This window comes from Aphelocoma coerulescens, chromosome 6 (genome assembly GCF_041296385.1).
Source record: "Aphelocoma coerulescens isolate FSJ_1873_10779 chromosome 6, UR_Acoe_1.0, whole genome shotgun sequence".
NCBI classification, from domain to species: Eukaryota; Metazoa; Chordata; class Aves; order Passeriformes; family Corvidae; genus Aphelocoma; species Aphelocoma coerulescens.
The window spans coordinates 5,206,790-5,230,896 of NC_091020.1; the positions used below are offsets into that span (position 1 = coordinate 5,206,790).

At 38.7% G+C, this 24,107-nt stretch overlaps 1 protein-coding gene across 13 annotated transcripts in view; it reads left to right on the plus strand.

Moving 5' to 3' along the window:
• The window catches only part of CTNNA3 (catenin alpha 3), a 438,881-nt gene that overhangs the window by 37,851 nt on the left and 376,923 nt on the right, over positions 1 to 24,107 (plus strand). For 10 of the 13 annotated variants that reach the window (XM_069019044.1, XM_069019041.1, XM_069019045.1 and 7 more), the window contains exon 5: positions 5,369 to 5,488. The exons of 1 other annotated variant lie outside the window; for it this stretch is intronic. In XM_069019044.1, the coding sequence (XP_068875145.1) occupies positions 5,369 to 5,488 (120 nt within the window). Of the gene's footprint in view, positions 1 to 4,145; positions 4,164 to 4,869; positions 4,912 to 5,368; positions 5,489 to 24,107 lie in introns of those variants that run through there. 2 more of the 13 variants (XM_069019050.1, XM_069019049.1) reach the window with 2 other exon arrangements.

Genomic DNA, 24,107 nt, shown 5'->3' on the forward strand with positions numbered 1-24,107 from the left:
ACTCTCTTTGAGCCTGTCAGGGAAAGAACCTTGCTAAAGGCTTGCTTTCAGACTGTTCATTACTGTCTTTGGCTTCTACAGCAGCACGCCCTTACCACCAAAGTGCAGTGCTTATAAGAGAATAATATGGAAGTGATGTTCTGAAATTTCTTTCTCTAGAATGCTACTATAGGAAGGCAAATTCTAGGTTGGGAAAGTAATCTTGGGAAATTTTTGGGGTCCCCCCCCACCATGTGGGCCTGGGAGAGGGGCCCTGGGGGGAGGCACGGGATTTCCCTGCCCCTGGTCAGCCTCGTTCCCCATTGGTTGTTTTGTGTTCCCCTGCGCGGGCAAGGACCCTCGGGTCCTGTGACTGAGCAGTTCCTGGGCAGAGCCCGGCCATGTGGCTGGAGAAATAAACATCTCTGAAACATCTACCAAGAATCAGTCCATAGATATTTCTTTCCATGGGCCTCATTGTCTGATACACGTGTTGCAGTATCCCCACTGTAATAGGAAATCATCTCCTGGCACATTATTTATTGGTAGTATGGTAACAAAGTTGGTGTAACGTAGAATGGCTTGTCTGATCAACAATTCAAGCATGTAGAGATCATTCTGATCTAGAAAAATTTATTTTATAACTCATTTGTGCTTTGAGAGTCAGAAAGGAGGAAATGCATGCAAAACAAACAGTATCTGCTTTATCATCAGTGTATGTCTTCAGACCTTCTTAAAATGCCAGCAAAAGCATCTGATATTTTCTGAATGGAAAAAGCTGTGAGCTGCTCTCCATAAACCTCTCCAAAAGAGGCACATTGCCCATTCCATTACAACAAAATATGAGAAGAGCAGCTTTTTTCTCATAAGTATGTGTGTTCAGTAATTGGAATTTAAGAGAGGTTGTGAATGGCTTTTTCCCAACCATTTCTCTGGGTAATTTAAAGTAGTACGTTGAGTATAATTTAGTCTTTTAAAGAACCAGTACCTTATTAAAACAGGAAGGTGTTTTTCAATGGACAGCTTCCTCATGTTAGAATGGAAGTAAAATTTGCTTCTTGTCTTTAATTCAACTCATATTAATCCATATGAAAATAAACAGAAATATTTTACCAATGGAAAAAATAGTTCATTGCTACTGTGCTGCCCTGTGCAGTGGAAGATGATTCTATTGATACTCTGAAATACAAATACCCTTTAACGCATGCAGCTGTAGACAAATAAAAAAGAGCCATTTCTCCTAATCCGTGAATAGCAGAGTGGCTTTTTGCAGCACTGGCCCTAAATCTGAACCAACTGTGTAGAAGGAAGCAAAGTAAAGGAAGTACAGCAGGCCCGTTGATTACATCATCCTTACAACTTAGCTAGACTCCCAGGCAAGTGACATTAAAGATGGGGGGTTTGTCCAGTAGCATCATGCACAAACTGGAGAAGCAGGATCTGCTGCCCCGATCCTTCTTCCTGTTTCTATGGAGATTGTAAGGTGGTTACCAGGAATATGACTTCGTACTCTGTATTTAATGATGTCCCTTCCCACATTTCTGAATTGTAAGCAATAAAGCACTTTGCACTGCATGTTTATAATCTCATAATTTTGTGTCCTGGCCTCCTGTTTAGCTGGTAAGCCATTAATTTTCATGGCTCATGTTGAAGATGAAACACAGTAAATTTTAGCTTAAGTAGTATCAAAATTTTAGTATGATTAGTGAGTTTAGTATTATTTCCTTTTGCTATGTTCAACCACTCTGTCTCAGCCTGTTTTCTTTGATCTCATTGCCTCATTTTCGTTACATATGACAGCAGAGCAAAGTTCCAAGGCTCCTGAAAGTAATTAGGATAATGGAGAAAAAGCTCAAAAATGCTACATTAGGAGCTCATAAAGACAGCAGAGGCTTCTCAACTGTTAATCTGCTTTACTGCAGGAGAAACTTCAGTCAGAGCTCACCTCTCATCTTATACATTGCAACGTCAAAGATGTGAGACCATAGGAAATTCAGTCCTGATGCTTACAGTCATACTTACTAATTAGATAAACCATGGTCATTATCTGAGTGGAGGCTGCAGGACTTTACCTTCCCAGTCATACTTCCAAAGAGGCTGTGTTAATAACACTCTTCTGACCTGTCCACATTTATGACCTTCATCGCTTTCCGAGTTTTGATGGTATTTTTTGCTTAGTGATACCTAAAGTGGGAGTGTCAGAGTTGCTTCACTTAGTTGAAACATGCAGTGTGTGTGGGTTTCCAGTCAGATGAGCACAGAGCCTTCATTCAGTCACATCTTGATGGTGCATGTTCAGGGCATTGGGGCTGCTGTGTTACCCACCCTGTGTTTTAGGGCCAGGGTGCTGGTAGGTTTTTTTGGTGAAAGGAATGCTGTGATATTAATGAATATAAGGTCATGTTCTTCTGTTTAAGTTACAAAGCTGTCTATGCAATATCTGTGCTAGGAAGTTATCTATGGGAACTTGACAAACACAAGCAGCTCTGATAAAATCATAGAGATATGATTTTATCACAGAGGGAAAATCAGACCAGGTAGCGACCTCGTAGTGCCACAGAGAGCAAAAGTAGTAAAGGAATGCTACTTCTCAGCTTCCAGAAACTGTTCAGAGCACTTTGAAAACATGAATATGAACAGGCAGAAAAGAGGTTTTGTGGATCTCGTATGATTATTTATATTTGGCTATTGGTGAGAGAAAAAAGAAGGTCAGGAATTCTAATACTTCTTTTCACCTCTAGACAAGGACATAAGAGAGAGGTTTTTTTACTACTCACCCCAAAATGCTGGTTCACACTGATAGAAGTATGTTGCAGAAAGATCCAGATGTAGTTTTAAGTTTAACACGTGTTGATAACCTTTGTGTGTCCAAGGCACATTTTTCCGATTTCCTGTTGATGGCAGTGGAAAGAGTGTATCTATGTTTCCTTAAAATTGCTTGGTTGATTTTTTATTTACTTTTGAGTTAGATTTTTAAAAAGGGTTTCTCCCTTGCATCTAAAGACAGATGTGGATGTTCTGACAATTACCCATCTATTTTATTGAAGCATGTTGCCCTTATAGTTACACATTTGGTTTCTATTTGCTCAGGCTCTCATGCTGCTTCGTATATCTCTTTCCAGAGAGACAAATGCATTATTGATGTTTAGGTTGCTTCAGGACATAAGGAAGTGAGTGATCTTGCTAGCAGAGCTCCTGCCAATGAAGAATTAAAGCTGTGGGATTAAGTACATCCTTAAAAGGATGATGGTGATTCTACAACTGTATTGTAGTCCAACGTGTTGATGATTATCAAAAAAAATAGAAGACACCTCAGAAAAGACTGTACCTTATGTTCATTTAGTGAGTTTGGGAATCATTAGAGGCCTTATCCCTGTATTATTCAATCCCACAACAGGGTGCAACAGCTTTGGGCTAAGTTCTGGAGAAATATGTCATGGTTTGAAGCAGAAGGCGTATGATGAACTTGACAGAGACATTATGAGTAGTTTCTTACACTCTTGAAGAAAAGCAAGCACTATGGAGTGCTTTTGGTCACCTTAAACTGAACTCAGGTCTCATTTGCCAGTGTTGTACTCAAGTTGCTTCCCGCTAAGGAGTTAGCTAGGAGTAGGAATTGATGAAAGCAAACATTGCAAATGCAAGGCTTTGAAATCAACTCTGAAGCAGAGATTAAATCTGAAAACAACAAATCATACAAAAAATGGAAGATTATGAAGTCAAACAGAAAAGAATACAGAGTATTGCTGTTTTGTCTTAGCGTGTGTGTCCTGTCAGCCGTGTTGGTACAGAATTCAGGAACGTATACTTTGGGTGAGAAAGTTTTATTTTATTTTTGGTAGCAAATGTTTCAAATGCAACTAGAAAGTCTCCAGTTAACCTCTAGTGGTGCTGAATGAGGTAGAGGAAGATAAATTACAAATAGACATAAACACTGCCTTAACTTGCCTTTTGGTTATGAGAGCAGTGAGACTGAAATAAAGGCTGCAGAGTGGCAAACAAGAAGTACTAACTTGCCTGAAGGTTCTAGGCAAGTTGTTGTAAATTGTCAGTGGAAATCCACTGCAGCTGCTTATTATCCCCAACAAGAAATACCTGGGGGCTGTTCAGCATCAGGTACAGCTTGGGCTTGAGCTCAGTCAAATGCTCAGGAATGAGGGCCTCTGGAGCATTCCACATCCATGGTCAGCATTGGCTGTTAGTTATGTTGTCAGCTTCTTGAAGAGAGACAGAAGAGGAGGGGAGGTTTGGCTTTGTTTTTTTTTTTTTTTTTTTTTCCTTCTACTCCTGTGGTTCATTTTTCCAATTCAGTGGTTGTAGTTTAAGCAGAGGTATAGAGAAATGTATGCTATAGTTACTGCTGAAGTGCTTGGTTTTCCAGAACTGACTGGAAGGCAGTCCTTTGCCTCATTCCCTGGACATAGGTACCACATGTGAGCTTAAAGTCGGTACTTCATCTACACGGCCTGTAACTGTAGTAGGCTAAGTCAATATTTCAGAAGGATTTACAAGCATGTAGTTCTTCCTGATTGTATCAGTGTAAATACATGTTTATAGACTTGCTTCTGATGGTAATCACAGTGGTAAAGTATTACTGAACTCTGCCTACAGCTTTGCAGCTGTCACGTGCTTCACAGGAGGTGAAGAAGAATATTTACAGCTGGGAAAACAGAGGAAGTCAGAGGAGAAAGCTTGTGATCTCCTGAAAGTAGCAAGGAAGCTGGACCTCCCATTCTCCTCTCACACAAACCTTAACCTTTCTGTTACAGTTCCTACAGCTGGGCTGGCATTGTGCATCTCTGAAAAATACCAGTCCTACTTTTAATAGTAGTGTATGCATGAAAGAAGTTTTAAATTTAAAAGTAAGGTCTATACTGAGGTACAATTGGAGTTGTCACAGTTTTCATGCAGAATGTGAGCACATTGCCCAAGGTGATTATCCAGTCTTACATACTCTTAAGTAAATTAACTTGATAAGATGCACCCTGTGATTTCCAGGTTCTGCTATTACATTTAATAGAATGAGTTCATGGCCTGTATAAAGTTGCATACACTTTCTTTAGTTGAAAAGAGAATATTTAAATCTATGTGTGTATATTATTTCCAGGAACTTGGCATAGAAAAATAACTCAGCTTTAGAGATTGATGGCTTGTGTTTTGTCTGACCTATGAAGTTAGAGGACTTCATTTAATTGAGGAAGGCATATGTACAATGCTTTGAATTCCGTGATTGGTTTCAAAACAAAGCTGTAGGAATATGTGGAAGGTTAGAGTGACACAGCTCAATAGCCTTAGCATTTAGTAGAAAAAAACAGTAATACAGATTGAAACACAGCAACTGTATGAATGATAATTTTTTGTTGGTTTGGTTTTGTTTTTTGACTCACAGTTTCAAAGAACATTTGAATCTTTAAGAAATGTATCCAGTAAATCTGATCTACAGAAAACCTACCAAAAGTTTCGAAAAGATCTGGAAAATCTTGATTATTTGGCGTACAAACGTCAGCAGGTAAGACCATGGAAGCTTGTAAGAAGACAGCATGCTGGGCATAGACATGGTGGGTGGTAAAACTGCTGTGTTTGATGGAGTTATTGTTCTGTTAGTTGGGTTTTCTGCTTTGTACAGTGTCAGGTAAGGCAGCAGGAGAGGGGCCAAGTCTATTTAATGCATATAATGCTGGACTGCCTGGGTTTTGATTTCTCAGCAGAGAGGAGCACAGGCAAAACAAGTAAGTGAGACGTACCAAACTATTAAACGTTGCATTAAGACATAACTTTCTAAATGGAAGTATATAGAAGTACTATCTGCATTCCTTTACTTGAAAAATGAACCAAATTCCCATAAGTTAATGGAATCCAATACTTACTGTGCATGAAAGCCACTAATTTTTTCTTCTTTAAAAATGAATTTATGAGGTTAGTTTGCATAAAGCTTTGAAGTGTACATAGTCTTTGACTTGTGTTTGCAAGATCAAGGTTAAATTGAATTGTTAACATGTGTTTAATGTTGGATATTCTGTCACTTATACATAACTTATGTGAAAATGTCATCTCTCATTATGGGTATTCACTGATTTTTTTCTCTTGATAAAATAAGACTTTGCTTCTTCCAGAGCATGAGGGTAAAATGCTGTAACATTTCGATGTGGGGGTCCTTGTGATTTGTGTTTTCCTGAATTCTGCCACTTGGTGTCAGTGTTGTCAAACAATTCATGTGCTTGGAGCCGATCACTTGCAGCTGTTTATATCAGTTAATTGATTAGATTACTTGTGTCTTAGGTAATTTACATTGCTTACCTGAGCAGTAGTTATGTGGTTATGGTGAGGAGTATTTTACCTGCTTGTTGATACCAAGATTTTCATTTCAATAGAACTTGCTGGAGAATCTGCAGTGAGGGATTTGAGAAGTGCATGCATATATGTATGCAGTGTAGAAGATGCTTTGAATTTTGCCCTGCTTTAAAAAGAAAGTGATCTTTCTGTGAAAAGATTGAGAATTGGTTTAATTACCAAAATTACGCAAAAATCACAGACCTGGTTTGGGACTGAAGCTGTTGTGAGTTTGTGACATGTTTGTGGAGTGTGCACATTTAATTGATAAAAATCGACACTTACTTGTCTTAGGTTAAGGGTGTACTCATTCATGCTGAGTGACTGCATCTGTTTGGAGACAAACGTTTGTGTATAAAATGAATGTGAATGCATTCATGCTAAAATAGGTGGTTTATGTGCTGAAAGCAAGGCATGTTGCTTTTGAAAGAAAGACAGTTATTTGCTTCTGTCCTTTTTCTTCAGACATGAGCCATGAAGTGCAATATAGCAATGTACTTCTTCAGTGGTAAAGTTTACAGGACAGATGGGAAATCAAAACTGTGCTTTTTAAAGGATGTTCAAAATGTCCCACGGTTGATTAATAAATATAGACCAAACTTCAGTGAGTGGTAGGAGTATACAAGTGGCAGATTTGTTAGGGGAGATGGTTGTGCTGCATCCATTAGAGAAATTCCTTTGGGTTGAGAATATCAGTTTATAGCCAGGCTGCCATTTTGAAGCCTGCTAGGAGCTACCTGTGTCTGAGAAATGTAGATTTTCTTTCTTGTCCAGGAGATAGTCTGGCAATTCCTTTGATTTAAAACAAGTTTTCAATTTCCTTGATACTGTCTCATCTCTGAAATTTGACTAAAAAGAATAGCCACATACCACAATGAGTACTAAAACTTGTTCTCTTGCTCTGTGACTTCATGCAATGTTTCCATTAAAAGCTAAATAAACATTACATTGGTTTGTATCAACCTAAATATTAACACCTTTTCAATATGAATATTTTCAGGGGAAATGAGAGGAAAAAATGTTAAAGGACTTGGGGATAAGATAGGCCTCAGTGATAGATCCCAGCTCTGTTGTTGGGATACTGTAGTAGGTGCATGCTTCCTTTTCTCTTACGTGTGTCTTTGTCCATATTGAAGGGAAGTTGTCCGTGTGTTGTTCAGCTGGAATGGCACTGGTTTAAGGCCATTTATTGTAATTATCTTACAGTAAGGTCATTTAAGGAGCGTTGGGCAATAGGTACAATAAAAATGGACTTATAATGATGTTCAGTGGTATTTAGCACCTGTCAAACTGAAAAATTGCCAGTGTTGCTGCTGTTCTTAGTGCTAACAGTGCCTTTAGGATGCCTGCAGCAGTGTCCTAAGACACTCAGTTTTTGACTAGAAGCCTCTATCAATGTGGTCATCTTACAGTTGACACCAGGACTTAAGTATGTGCACATACACAAAAGCAGTATCCTGTTGTAAAGTATTCTAATTTCAGGTTTGCTTGTTTGATGTTGATCGTATGCCCTCAAGGAAATTGTGTGTTAAAGGACTGAATCTATGGGAAATCATTTTGGTTATTTCATTTAAAAAATCTTTTTAGGATTTCTTTCTGATGATTGTGGTATTTAGAAATGTTGTAAAAAGTTGTGTTGGGAAGTAAAGGAGTTAAGGACTGTATCAAAGATATTTATGGGGCACACAGTAATTTATTTAGCTCATGGGAGATGGTGCTTCCAGTAGATGGAGCAGAGCCATTCCCTGTTGTTTCGTGCAGTCCCCCGTTATCAGTGCTGCAGGTGGCTTCATGTTCATACAGGTCAAATTTGCATTTTGAAAGTTTTAATTTTGAGTGATGACTTGCTTCTTCAGTCAAATGGTATTTCTTTTTGTTAAAATGGATTAAATGCACTGTTTTTCTTTGCCTTTGATTGTTCACGTTGGGAGGAGAGAATCAGAAGAGTGAAAGTGAGAAAACTTTTGGGATGATAAAGTCATTTTAACAGATAAAGCAAAAGCCAAGCACACAAGGAAAGCAGAACAAGGAATTCATTCCCCACTTCCCATGGCTGGGCAGATGTTCATCCATCCCCAGGAGAGCAGGGCCCCTCACATGTGACAGTGACATGGGAAGACAAACAGCATCTGTCTGAATGTCCCTTCCTTCTTCTTCCCTGAGCTTTGTGTGCTGAGCATGGCCCCACATGCTCTGGGATATCCCTTGGCACAGCCCCTCGCTGGTGGGGTGAGGGCCAGAAGAGGCCTCGGCTCTGTGTAAGCTTTGCTCAGCAGTAACCAAAACATCCCTGTGTTACCAACACCAATTCCAGCACAACTCCAAAGCACAGCCCATACTGGTGAGTAGAAAATTAACTATACCCCAGCCAAAGCCAGCACAGTATGAGATTTGTTCACCAAAGTGCTCCACTCCAGCAACTGGAGTCAAGTTTTCAAAAGACACTATCACTTATCTACTGGCAGGTTTATTTTGTGGCAAACCCTTTAAAAGTGTGCAGAAAATTGAAGGGAGTTCAGGGTGAATTATTTATTGTCAAGAAAACAAGCATGATGATAGAAAAGCTACATGACTGAGCTCCTTAAGTTATCTGGAAAAGGTTATGGCTTAGAAATGTCAGAAACAGAGGTACTTAACTAAATCTTTATTCTAGTACACAGAAATATGACAATATTCAATGGATGGGAGTCAGACAAGTTCAAACCAGAAAATGAATGTTTTTGACAATTAAATACTGAGATGGCTTAGTTAAGAGGTGCAATACATTAATCACTGCTTGTAGTCTTTCTGTCCATTATCCATGCCTTTTGAAAAAAGGGGAAAGAACTGAAATGCAAATCAAAAGGCAGGAATTACGGATATTTTTATGGCTTGTACTATTGAATGAATTTGAATGAGATTTCACTTTTTTTCCTCCAGACTTAAAAATGACAGTACGTTTGGCTGTGTGTTTGAGGGTAAAGGCAGAATTACTTCCTTTGAATTGCCATCCTGGATTAATAAATGGGTGAATTATTTCACTTTTGTATTTAGCACTCTACCACTGTCTAATCTTTCAGATTTTCAGGTTGAATGTGTTGAGATCTTGTTTAGGAATTTTCAAAGAAGTCTAGTACTTTACTCCAAAGTCATTTTAAGAACATATAGGCATTTGATTCCTGTTAGTTTTCTGAAAATGCCTTTTGTTTTCTCCTTTAATATGTAGTCACACAGTATTAATTATAAAATGAGACTACAGGTTATATTTCCAGTATTCTAGCTGCTTATCTCCCCTTGACGTAGGAACAACATCTATCATGTTGTTGTGTAATTAAAATAGTTGATTTATGCATTCATTTTCTTAAAAAGCCAACAACAAATTAGTCTCGGTAGCTAAGAGAGTGAAAAATTATGAGAATTCTGTTCTCAGCCACCTGAGTTGCTTTAGTTATTCCATATTATAGCTCTGTCATTTGGTCATTGCTTCTGTCTGTCCTGTGTATCTCTATGGCTTGCTTAACGGGTGAAGAGGTTTTCCTTTTTCCTGTGCATCTGAAAGTGCTTATATTCCCCGTGCTTGTAATTTTTTTTTATGTCTTCAGAGTGGTAGGGGGAAGGCTTTCAAATCCCCCATCAACATTTTAACAGCTTGGTTGTTCAGCTGGATTTGTGTGTCTGTCAGTGCCAGGCTTGAATGATTTTAATTTGTATCTCCATGTGTGCAATTGTTCTGTCTGTGCATGGATGCTAAATCTCTGAGGAAAAAAGTCATGCCTCCCCTCATCTTTCCAAAGTTTTGACTGTTGCTGTTTCTATGAAACTGAATTGGTTTTGGCTGTGCCCAAAATGTCTTCAGTTTGGATAAAAGATTCCAGTCTAGTCTTGTCTCTGATAAATGTAGCTGAAATGTCTTGGGAGCCAAGGATGGATGATGCTTCAAGTTCAACCAAGAGGTCCCCAGGTAACTTAACAACAAACAAACAATACAAAATTGAGTGTAACAGTGGGAAGGAAATGAGATCTTCAGCTAGGAATTAAATTACAGAGACAATGAAGTAAGTAATGTTAAAAAGGCATGACTTTAAAAGCTGTAGAGAATTTTGAGTTCATTCCATGGGAGACTTGGAAACATCACTGATTTTGTACGTGAAAATTTGCTATGGTACCATGTATGCCTCCTATATGAAATTTGATGTGTTGGGTGGTTTATTTCAGTGGGAAGTAGTGCCTAAGATTAGAACTCTATTCTTTTGGTAGACTAGAAACCAATTTTTTTCCTCTTAATGAAGTAGAATGATACTTCAGATGATATGTTTATTGTAATGTGGGAAAAAGCCAGAATTTGGGGATTGAAAATGGGGTCAGAGTCTAAGGAGAATGGTTCTTAATGAAGCAGTGATAACTGATAACATGACAATTGCAGTATTCTGTTAGGCAGCAATGTCTCAAGGAAAAAACCAAAACTGCAGTTTTATACAGCAGGAGTGAGGTGAGCCTTTTCACTTTCCTGTGAAGTGCTGCCTGTTTCGAGTCATGCATTGTGCAGCTGACTGTTCCTGCCTACATGTGATGACGTGTGCTCATCCTTACTGTATCCTATCTGAGAGCAGCACCTCTTCATGAACATTACTTTGAGTTCAAATCCTGCCCTACAGTGCACTAATGGTTCCTTGTCCTCCCTCCCCCTCAGGAAATCCCTTTCTCTTTTCTTATCAAAATTATGGTCCATAGTGAGGCAACTGAAACAGACCCCTGCAGAAAATGATTCAATGCATTTCTGTAGTTGCAGAGAATCATTGGTAACTGTTCTGAAGAAATTTCCATTAATTCCAGAGAAATTTAAATCTTTTTTTCCCCCCGTTTATTTATGTTGAAGTCCCACGAGACCATCATAATCTAGTCATATTATGAGGTATTTGCTAATAATCCTATGACTACAAACCCAGACTGATTTGGCAAGACTTGATCTGGACAAACCCATGGTGGCTATTATTCATTCCTGGATTTATTTCTAGATGAATAAAACAGTGTCCTTCATTATTTGCTGTAATTGTTTTTCCTCAGGAATCTAAGTGTAGCTGACTAAACTAATTGCTTGGTTTCTGTCTTTGAGAAAGGACTAGTCAAGTTTGCTTCCTTTCAGTCTCCCATTGTCATGCAGATCTCCATTCTTGAACGTTGGATCATTGGTAGCAAGGAGTGTTCAGTAGCTTTGTCATCGATCCCTGAGTGCTCTGTCATCACAGGATGAGTTCATTCAGCCCACTGCCATATGAAACACAATCCTGTTTACTGGGCAGGTTTTTGTCATGCCTCTCCTCTGCCATCATTAAAATGCAGTGGCTTTCAGAACTTCACGTAGTTCCTCCTCCTTTGTTAAAATCAAATCTTATAAATGCTATAAAACATAACACTTTCATAATTGTGCACGAAAAGCAATATTTTTTGTTTGGATGAGGTGTAAGTGCTGACTTTATATCTCTGGAAATAATTAAGGAACATTATTTTCAAAGACTGTGCCAAGTTCTTTGTCCATCTCTTAGATCTACAGCTTTGTATGTTTTTACTGGTTGAAATCATCACTGAGTAAAGTGATATATGATTCTTAGCCATAATTGAAGTAGAAAATACATTTCCTAATTTTCTGGGAAGTAACATATCTGCATATTCTACAGAAAAAGCTAGATTTAGAGAGGATGCTTCCTCTGTTGAACACTATAAAAATGATGTGTGTGCTATTTTGATTTGACATTCTGTTCTTTCTTTTTTTAAAGTTAAATGGCTTGGAGCAGGAGGGAGTGGTGACTATAAAAAAATTTCTTTACTGAGTCATAAAGGAAAACAAAGAGAAGAGGGAGATATGTATATAAATGTCTTGTAAACATTTTCAAATTGGCTTTCTCACAGCTTTCTTGTGTGACCTTGAGCAAGTACTCTTAGTACCAGATCTACTGGAAGACATCACTAAATGCCTCCATCCAAAAGTTAAAGATTTATAGGTGTATAAGCACTTGCCGGTAAGGTTCTGTGGATATGTGAAGTTCCTTTTGTCAGGCTATGACAGATTTATGTCAGACTAGGTAAAAAGTTCAGTCTGAGGACAACTGACATATTTTTACAGGCTCAGAGACAGTATATAGCTTATAGTCTGAGCTACTGTTTTTGTTTGTGGTCAGAGGTTTTTCTTGTTTGGGGGTTTGGGTTATTTTCTGTGCCTTTTTATTTTTTTCTTAGTATGAGAAAAAACTGCTATTTAGATGCTGAAATATTACAGGTTAGAAGTGCAATAACAGTTTGGAATGCAGAGCTCTGATTACTAAAGGGTGGCTAATGAATGATGTTATGTTCTGGTGAAAATGACAGTAATAGTAGTTTGTGAAAGAGTTATCTGAGGAGAATGTTATATTGTATTGATCCCAGCCTGACAGACATACACCAGCTTCTCACAGAAAAATAAATTCTCATATAAAATGTTTCTCTGCTTTGGCGCTTCATAAAAATCAGATTAGATGAAATGCAAAGCCTTGCAAAATGACTGAGCTGTGAAGGGAAAATGGTTTGAGAACATAATGCATGGGAATGATGAACAAATCCTGCAGGAGCGCTGTTCCTGACGCGCTTGTTCCTGGAGCTCTTAGCAGGCAACAGCCAAAGCAGACTCTGCCAGGAGCAGTTGTGTCTTGCTGTCTTTTTCTGAAGGCTGAGCTTGTGGTGTAGTTACTGTGTTCCTAAGTACTTGGCCCTACTTCAGTGCTTTACTAAATAGAACATTGATATTACGAAATGGAAAACTTGAATTTCTTGCACTCCTTAAGTTAATGCAGGATGTAGTTGTTTTTTTTTTTTTTCTCAAGTGGTAGCGGGTTAGGAGGTAGAGGTGGGGATCTCTGTGTCTCCTGTGAAACTCAAGTTCTGTAACCAGTTAGGATTATGTACCAGGGGAGCTTCTTAGCTCTTTCGTGGCTCACAACCTTGTTTTGAGGGAAGAACTTGTTTGCTCTGTTTATGAGGGTTCTGACCCCTGATAATCATTCAGCCTTTGGATTCCAGCTGTTTTGGCTAAGCTGAAATAATGCTACGCAGGGCTGAAACAAAAACCTAAGGGGAGAAATCACTGTTGTATACCCTGACAAATTGTGTTAGTGTTGCCTGGAAGCCAAAACAATATTTCTACTTTGTAGTCTCAGTGACCTTGTCAAGTTGGGCACTTAGTCCATCTTTTTGTGTTGTCTTTCCTGCACACATCCCTACCCCTTCCCCAGTACGTTCTGCATCAGGTCACATTCTGTATTTTGCATTTGTATAATCCCACGTGCAGTTTCCCTCTAAAGCTCACTCCAGTCATGTAGCACTTAAATTTCTTATCCAGTCACTCTGCATCAATTTTTGCTTACTTTGTCTCCTTCTTCCTCCAAGCCTTTGTCATCTGTCATCCACACCTCACTTCTGTTGGTGCATTCTAAAGGTATTGACTCATTCATTTTGCTCACAGAAAGATCCTTACCACATTAGTTTCAAGCAAACATAACAATCCCATCCCCACAGATGCTGTCTCCTGTTTTCCTGTCCGTCCACACACAAACACTGTGCTGTCAGGGAGGTTTTTATGTAGGGTCTGAAGGATCACCAGGAAGAGTTGGAGCATGTGCATGTGTGGACAGACAGGCCACAGGGACATTGTGCATGCAGGAAGGAGGGCAGGGGATGGGTCATGACAGAAGGCATTGCCCCAGCCTAATTTTGGCCTTCTTGACTTTGACTTCCTCCTTTCCATCCCCCTAGAATTCCAGGTTGTTGTCACAGCCCAGCCAAAATACATCTGATTGTCTGTGATATATAGGCCTGTCATCATTGGCTCTTGAGAGAGCACAGTTAGACCTTGGCCTTGCTTGATGGGGGTTACCAGGCTCTAATATTTTCCTTTATTTGCTGTCTAGCTTTTTTTAGAACGAGTCTGTATTGTAAGTTCTTCAGGATTTGAGAGTGCTATAGCTAGTTACTTTTCAGCTATCAGTGTCTATTACTCAGCTGATCTATCTTGAAGTTTGCCTTCATGTGATTTAGTGAAATTGTGCCTCTATAGATGATCATTATGGAACAAAACTTTCTTTGTAGGTAAGATTTTGAGACTTGTAACAGTGCTTTTATAGCTAATAACAATAAATTCTGCTGGCGGTGGGACAGTGAAAGCTTTCCTATGTCTGATTTAAATTTAGGTTTATTTCCTTGAGTAAGAATGTTTGGTTTTTTTCTGCATTAGTTTAGCCATGGATCTGACTTTGAGAACAAGAGATAGTATGTAATAAAATCTTACTTCAGTCAAGATTTACATATGAAACAACACTAAATTCATTTTAGCTGTAACTTGGTTGGTTAACACTGGGGGAAAGATGATCCTCTTTGGTTTGTGGGAGAGCGAAGTACAAACTGTACCACAGGACAAGTAGTTTATTTTAGCTAGATCACAAATGGCCAAAAAAAAAAAAAAAAAGCATTTATCACCTTATGTTATCTGCAGTTACGAAATTTGGCACTGGATTCACTAAGGTGGAAAAGGTTAAGAGACTTCATGGTCACAGAGTACAGTCATATATCTTTTTGGGTAAAGAGAGCTGGAGGCTACGATCTCCCAGTGATGATCCCCTCTTTTGGGTCTGGGAAGGATGTGTCTGAGCAGTTTCTGCAGAAGATGTGTCTGAAGTGCAGAGTTATTGTAGTAAAAAGATATATTTAATTTGCATGGGGAACATGGCCCAGAAATGGGGAATGAGGTCTGGAAGAATTGCTGGTAGGGATTCAGGGGGTCTGGTTAGCAGAGCACAGGTTGGCCTTACATGAGCCTGACATAGTCTAGTTACGTGCTGTGAGTACAGACTGAATATATGAAAAGTTACTATTATTGGGAAAGTACTTCAGATTGTACTAGAGTGCAATCACTACTAAATCTAGCTTAGAACAGCAAGTTCAGGCACAGTCAGTTCTGGAAAGATTTTAGAATAAAGTGGCTGTTGCAAGTGTTGATTGAATAGGAGCTAAAATCTTGGAGAAATCAGGGGTTTGAGGCATATTCAGGATTCAGTTTTAGTATATGATTTCTGATCAAGAACTGAAAAACCTTGTAAAAAGCTGAGAGGAGGCAGAACCTAGTTCCTGTCTTCCAGATCTTTCTGTGTGCTGCTGTATTGAGGAAATGCTAATCCTGAACATAGAGTGAGAAAGAGAAGGCAGTCCTGTTTACCAACAGCCATTTCACTGTTCAGCTGCATCCACAGTGCATTCTCTGCACGAGCTTTAGTGATCTTATAGGCTTGAATGAACTTTCACAATGGTAGAGTTATAAATGAGTGCCGTAGCCATGTTTGCTGGTGGTGGTGACTGGTATTCTCCAGTCTCTTCTGGAAGTAAGCAAACCTGCTGCTGAATGTCTTGTGCAGGAGCCTGGCTGTTCTCAGCCCAGTGCCTTGCTGTGCTCAGCAGCACTGGTTGCTTTCCCTGAGCTGTTCATGTACTCACAAACCATTGCAGGAAGTGACAGAGGGAAAGTATGAGGCATGACTTCTGGGGCATGATCATGTCAATAAAGTTGGTTTACATTTTGAGTGATAAATTGAGTTTCTTTACTGACTGATACAGGTATTATATAGACTCTAGAGAGAAGTACTGTAACTTTATTCATTTGTTCAGATGAGTCAGTTAATGTTAAGTTAGTCTTTGCTTGAGCATCTTAAGAAAATACTGCAGCATTTCCCCTCTTCTGCTAGGTTAGTAGAGGTCTATGAATTATTTCAGGATCTGAAAAGATTATGCAGCCTTACAATAAAGTTACTTACTGATTATTAGTTTGTAGACAAATAACAGATGTGCCAGGTCTCTGGGTAAAATTCCTGGCAAAAGTGGCATTTTCACTAAAAGCCAACATTTTTAGAGTGGTACTTTGTATGTCAAAGATCTGAACCTAAATGGAGAGCTGAATTCCCTGGAACTAAAATTTGACTGCAGACCAAAACCTTGGAGATGCTGATGATATTTTATTGCTGAACTAATAGATAGAGAGGATTAGAGAGGCTAGGTACAGAGACAATATAAGGAGTAATATTACTTCTCTATTTCCTGGCCTCCCCAAATTTACAGGTAGGTTATATTTTTTAAACACAAGGAAAATGACAGCCAAGCGTCCTGCTACACTTGAGCCTTTCCCCTGTGAACTCAGTGGGAGTGCCTGTGGGAGAAGTGAACTGCATTTCATCATAGAAGGGTGGGTTTATTCCCTGCTGTGGTGTGAAGAGAGTTGAACCTGGTGGTTCAGGGAAGGGAGTTAGTGAGAACACAAATTGAAAGCATGCTAAAGAACTCTTGATCCTGGCTTTGGCCATTTTCTTGACTTACTGAAAATGAAATGGGAAGGTTTTTATTTGCTTTGGAAAATGATTCATTAGAATTGTGAAGAGCTAGCTGAGAAGCTGTTAAGAATCTTGAAAAGGTTAGAACAAATGAAGATGAATTTAAAGAAGTGTGTGTACTGCATGAATCTCGCCTAATCTTTTTCCACCACTTATTGTCAGTAGTAAGGATAGTCCAGAAGGGCAATGTACTCCCTTTCTAAGTGTCTTTCATAGTTAGGGGAGAAATGACAGATGCTTCTGACATAGTTACAAAATTAAAGCAGTTATCAAGGGAGGGAGAAAAGAAAACAATTCTGAAAATATAGACAGTAATAATGTAAAAAAAGATGTGAACAATATTGGAGTCCTCCAAAGAAGATGCAGAAGAGAAGTATTTTAAGATAATTCAAAATAACTTCAATAAATTCTCTCTGTATTCTTCATTCACTGCCTTTAGTAGCTCATTTCTTTACTGCTTTGTAGTAGTGTCAGTAAAACAGCTCTTAAAGTCCTTGTCAATAGAGATAAACCTTAACCTATCTTACAGGAGTCTTGGAAGGGGTGTTACTAGGAATGAGATTCTAAAAAATGATGTTAGAGATGGCACTTTCAAGCATTTCTGCAGGGAGCTGTCACCTTTCCACGGAATGCTGGTACCCCTCCCTGTGGGAAGCAGGATCCCCAGAGGAAGCAGAGCTGAGGATACCAATCACCCACAAAGCTGTGCAGCGTGTGTGGCTCCTGGTGAGCAAGTGTGCCATAGGTGCCATTGTAGAGTGACCTGCTGGGCTACTGCTCACACACCCGTTCCTCCAGCCTGGATCACTGATGCCCCCAGTTCTACAGTAGCAAATACTCTAAAACCCCAAGCAGAAAAAAGCCTGACCCTGGTGCATTTATCAATACTCTTGGAGGCAGCTGTGACTGACGTGCTGCTGTCCACATGTGAGAGGTATGATCATGGAATCACAGGAGGCTTTGGGTTGAAAGGGGCCTTCTAAAGGACATCTAGTCCAACTCCCCTGCAGTGAGCAGGGACATCTTCAGCTACATCAGGTTGATCAGAGCCCCAGCCAACCTTACCATGAATGTTTCTAGGGATTGCTATCTGCTGCCTCTCTGGGCAGCCTGTGCTGGGTGTTTCACTTTCTTTGTACAAAATTTCATCCTTCTATCTACTCTTAAATCTACCCATCTACCCTCTTTTAGTTTAAAACCATTACCTGTTGTCTTTCTGCAACAGGCCCTGCTAAAATGTTTGTGTCTTTCTTGTTGGGCCTTTAAGAGGTGTTCCATCCTTCAAGGATGCTTTACCAAATATACATTTAGTCTGATCCATATAGGTTGTTTTCTTTTTTTTTTTCCTTTATGGATATTGCATCGTGCATGTATCCTGTGAAGGTGAAGTGCTCTGCCAAGATGTTGTTGTTTCCAGTCTTTTCTGATACAGAGTTTGGCAGATGTAGGAAATACATATGTGTGAGCATGACTGCGTGCTCTCAAAAAGCTGCCTCGGGGATGGAACTGACCTATGTTTTGTGTAGTCAGATATAAAAACACTAAGGCACGTCTCACACCACTTAATAAAAAAAAATCAAAACAAAAAATCCAAAACACGAAAATCACGCAACAAAATACCCCTCTTCTGGTGGGTCTAGGTGAATTGAGGTTAGCCTTAATTTAAACAGGGTTTCAGGTTATTGCAGCACGTTTACTGTTCTGGTAGTTGAACTAGAATGATGGACATAGGGAGCAAAATGAAAAGTGCTCCTAGTCAAAGAATCTAGTTTGAATTACAGCTTTCTTTGAGATTGTTAATGTGAGTTCACTAGAGGCAGTGCTAGCACTGGTGGGAATTGTTCTGTAAAATTTTCTGGCACCTACAAAATTTATTTAGGTAGAAAATCAAAGTTAAAAGCTGAAGCATGTCCATTACTTAAATAATAAAATGCATAGTTGCCTTTTAGCAAGATGTACGTAATTGTGATACTTAATCCTCCTTTTTTGGAAAGAAGTAGTGCTAATAAAATGTAACTAGTTAAATCTTACAAAAGTTTTAAATTAGACTTTTTACCATGCATACAAATTTTACTGTGTTTATGCATACTATAAGAATGGTTTATGGACCTTCATATAAAGACTTTATACCCTTGCATAATAATTTTGCTGCAATATTATTTTATATGTCACAAAAATGTCACAAAGATTTATTTATGACTATCAGTTCCTCTGCTTTCTCTTTGTAGTTACAGAATTATGGAATAATTTAATTTTGAAGAGACCTGATGAGGGTCCTGGTACAACCTCCTGCTCAGCTTGGATCAGCTCAGGGGTCAGATGAGGTTACTCAGGGCTTTATCCAGGCATGTCTTGAAATTTTCTGAGGATGAGACTGTTCGGTGTCTCTGGGCAACCTGCTCCACTGCTGGGGTGTCCTTCCAGGGAAAAAGGTTTTGCTTTTATCTAACCTGTACCTTTCTTTTTTGATTTATGCCTGTTGTGTCTCGTTCTGCTACCATGCAGTGCTGTGCAGACCTTGACTCTGTCTTATTGCACATCTCTCCTGTGCAAGATACATTTAAATATAGTACAGTACATATACTTTATAAATTCTGTTCTCTAAATAGAATCGTGTATGTGTTTATGGTTCAGGGCTTGTTAAAGGCAGTATCATAAAGCTGTTTTTTGTATTTCTTTACACATGAAGAAACTTTTTTTACAACCCTGTACATGGCTTTCTTTTTGTAACTTGCAGCAGTGGCAGACCAAATGACTTAAAATTCAGTAGTTTGGTAGAATCAGTTGTCAGTCCAGCATATGGTTGTTTTGAGTGGAAAAGGCTTTAATCTTATTTAACAATTGTTTTGTAATTGTCTTAGAAGATGAATTATTTTCCAGTATGTCTAATCCATAGGTTTTTTGAATATAGAGTAGATTAGTATAGTTTGAAAGAACTGTAGAACTTACAGCTATGTAGTTGTAGATCTATTCACCCTGCACTAATGAATACCTTGTGAAAGTAATGGAGTTGTCATAAGACAAAATTTCTGCCACCTTCAGTATTAAATGCTTCTGTAGATGGTGGGTAGAGACTTGGAGAAGTTTTTTAATTGACAAGTTTTACCTGTACGTTGTAATTCATTGATATTGATGGGAATTTTTATGTGGCACAGTGGAAAAGTTATTTTTGTAATAGAAAATTTAAAATTGTATTTTCATATCATGTCCATTCAGAGCAATGCTGTCATGACAGAAAGAGACAAATGGGGCTGCTGCATTGTAACCAAAAAATGAATGGCAGTAATCTCCCTGCTACAGAGAATCATTCACTGTTCTTTTCAGTACAGTTTCTAAAGAAGAAGTCAGAAATTTTAGGTGTGGTTTATGAACAGGATTTTGGGACAGTTCTAGTAGTCATCACACCTGTTTTCCATAAGCTTTGTACTCCATAGACTGGGTAGTGGCTTAGTGAAATGACATTGTTGAGTACATTTTTACAATTACTTACATTTGTGAGAGACAGACAGATGCTCTGTGATACACACATGCTGTTAATTCTAAATTTGAAGACAGAGAAGTGTGTACCTTTTCTGTTTTGTCTTACACTGCCTGTCATGTACAATTATTTATTAGATTCATTTTTGTGGTATTGAATACTTCTGATCCCACAGAAAAGTCTCTTCAAATGCAGAACGTTAAAAAAAGGATATGTATCTACTTAACTGGACCACGTTAAGCCTTCTGATTTAAGAATTCCAGTCTAGCACTGGTTTGCTTCTATGAGCAGAATGCCCATACTCTGAATCAGTGAACTTAAGGAAGCAATCACCTATCTTTGTCAGTCCTTCTTATGGTGAAGTTGTCACTCTTGTGTTTCTTCTCATGTCTGATTCTAGTGATCTGAATACTGTTAATGCTGAGGTGGGGCTGTGTGTGGGAGTGAGTCTGTAGGGTCTGCTCTGCTGGTACTCTGTGTGTCTAAACACCAGTTGTTTCCAGAGTGCCTGAGGAGGCTGCCAGACCAAGCTGGGGCACTCCCCTTTTGCCACCATATGATTTAGCAAACTTTCCTTGCTGTTTCATTTTAGCAGCCTTGGTTTGCTGTGGGTAATGTTGCTGGAGTGTAAGGTGTGGAAGTACAACAGGGAGCAGTAAACCTGGTTAAATTTCCTGCAGAGCCTGGTCTTTGAAAGCTTGTTGGATATATTGGGTGTCACTGTTAAAAACCAGAACACACATCTCCTCCCCAACCCTACAAAAGGATTGTATTATGTTAACTTGTTGTCAAATACTGGGCATTGTTATAATTAGATTTAATGATGTTGCATAAATGTTAAGCATCCGCTATTCCTTTAAGCTCACAATATTTTAACTGTTTGGCTGTAGGGCTTTTTCCTTAAGATTAGGGTCTTTCTTCACTGTGAAAGACTGGATGGAAAGAATGGCTGGAAAATACTTTATTTTCATACCAAACCCCTAAGCCAGATGTCAGCTTTATCCTGTGATTGAAGATACAGTGTAGTAGCAGACACATTTCTATCTGGAGAAAGCGAATTTTTCATCTGGAATAATTTGGCTAGGATAAACTTTGTTCAAGTGACCTTTTTATGACTTCTTTTTTTTTATTATTTTTTTTTATTTTTTATTTTGCAATACTGGTAAAACTCAACAGAATTTACTGTGACTATTTAGCATGTTACAAATTCCTGTAATCGTATTTTAATAGTTTGTATATTCTTGGGACTTTAATTATATGGGTGGTGCTGTTGTAAGAAATTCAGAAAGGAATTAGAAGATAGTGGCAGAATAAATCTTAGATGGTAAGTGTTCTGTATTTTCAGATTATGTCCTTCCATCTGGGAAATAAGTTGTTTCAGTGGCCCCTAATTGCATTAAGTGGTATTAATAAACAAAACCCCAGTGTTTCAAGTGGAGCAGTTTTTCAGGTACTACAAAATCTGCCATTGAAAAAAAGGCAGTTTGCTGGGCTTACAGTTTTTCATCATTTGACTCTACAAAGATTTTATTAAGGAGTTGTAGGAGAAATCAAAATATGAAGAAGCAGTACATTTTGAAGGTAAAATATGAGCAGATGCTCTGGGCAGTAGGAGGGCTGCATAAGGCAGTCTGCAGGTGTACAGAGCAGCAGGAGGTTTACACAAATCAACATTCGTCTTCATTCTGAGAAATTCAGCGATGAAAACTGGAAGAACTACACTTGTAACAGGGCAGTCGTATTACTACTGAGTGACAGTGCACTGGAGAAGGCTGCTGTAGAAGTGAAGTGTGGGGCTTTTATAAGGTTGAATATTAGTGGGGATATAAATGATTCAGACTTATTTATACCAGAAGTAAGATCACCAGTTTAGAAATATGATCTGTTACTTCCGTTCTTCTCTGTCTGTGAAGCCTGTGGGCTGTTAATGGTTTGCTAATTAAAGCATTACTCACACAAGCAGTCTTATTGGGGTCCTGTGTTAAGCCACCTCAGCACTGTGGAACAGCTGACCTCCAAACTGGTTCTTTTCACGTCCCTGTCTAAATTTGTTGGTGTTGAGTTAGAATTTGATGGTCCTTGTGGGTCCCTTCCAACTTGGGACATTCTATGATTCTGTGATAGAGAACACAAACCAAACCCATGTAAGCACATTATATATTGATATTGTAAATTATTTAACTATTCTTAACAGTTTTTACTGTTGGACTGAAGTCCAGTGCTTTACTTCAGAAACACTTGTGAAAGAATGGGCTTTGTGCTTTTAAAGAGTCAGCTCCTGCTTTTGGGCACAAATATTTCCTTAGGGTACTTGTATTCCATGACTATGTTAATTCACCCTTGGGAGAGTAAAAAGACAATATTCTTATGATTCTGTAATCCAAGCCAAAAGGCCATATGGCTTTGGTTCTGCCATTTTTTAATGGATAAATATCCTGTTGAGTCAAATGAGACTTCTGTGTGCAGAGACTTAAAGCATCAATCTTCATGGCCATAATCCAATAAAGCTGTTTAAATGTGTAAGTAGATTCACATGTGTGGAGTGGCGCATAAGCAGGAGCTCGCTGAAAGTTTGACTTGTTTTTACCTTGAAAAAACCTGGAAGATAATTTTGTTTTTGAAAGTGTGTTTCCATTGAAACTAGCTTGCACAACATTATTTAAATTTTGTTAACAGTTCATCTCTGAGAAACATTTTAGAAAAGGGGGAGGAAAAAAAAGGCAGGGGAGGAGAAGGGAAGAGTTTTGACCAGGTAGAATTGCTGCATTTTGATGCTTGTTGTCAAGGAAATGTTAATCAGCTGCAGCAAGTTTTAAAGTTCTGTGCAGCACAGCTCAGTCACTTACTGAACAAGACCAGAGTCAGCTGTTGAAAACAAGATTCCTTGCTAAGTCCTTCCTGACATTCACAGGGGTGCTGTGATCTTCAGTGCTCTAGGTATTTTTTATTTTATGCACTGGAAGCAGATATGACCTTCTGTGGACTTAGGGATTCTTTGGGTCACTTAATTGATGTGTCTTGATACATCTGCTTTGAAACAAAGGGGAACAGAAAGAATGGAGGCTGCAGTACTTAAATACATGATAAATAATAAAACTACAGTAATAAAAAGTAAATGCGAACAGCCATGCTGACTGATCTATAAGATAATTAGTCTGTAAGATGAAAACAAGTCTAGCTAATCCATCCAATGGTGGCAACATTTTGTGGAACTGAGGTTCACAACACAGCTTCAGATTCTAGACCTGTTTTGTTAGAACACAAGTCCAGATCAAAGCATTTTGGACCATCATTTTCAACAGAGTGTTTTTGTTTAAAGCATCCTAATTCTTTATGTAGAGATTAACAATAGAAGAAAACAGAAAAAATTCAGAATTATTTCTAGGGGATGGGGCAAGAAAGAGTTTTTTGAAATGCATTGCAAAATTATATTTCTTCTTCCATGATACTTCTGGCAACAAGTAATAGTGACACAGACAATATTCTTGCATCTCCTGCCTTGTATGTGCTGTGCTAAAAGCATTTTCCTCCTCTATTAATGTCCAGCAAGTGGCAAATAAACAAAATAGTCTGCCTCTTATCCCCATGTACCTGTCATTTGACAGTTGAACCCTGCTGTAACGTCCTTCTGGTGACCCTGCCTCAAAAGCCCCATCAGAGCATCGCAATTATATAGTCCTAAAGAACTTCTGTAAGAATAGTAAGTTTAGTAGGAAATTACTACTGTTAGTGCACAGGCGTGCACAGAGTGACAACTTTGAGAAAATTCTTTTTAACCATTATAATCTTCCGTTACAGGGAACAGGGAAATACTGTGCACTTCTGTATTTAGTCAGACAAACAAAACCCTGGGTTGACAGTTGGTTAGATGGAGTAAATAGAGGTTACAACACCTGTTAATTTGTTAGACTTGCTTCTGACAAATGAAAGCGTGAAAGATT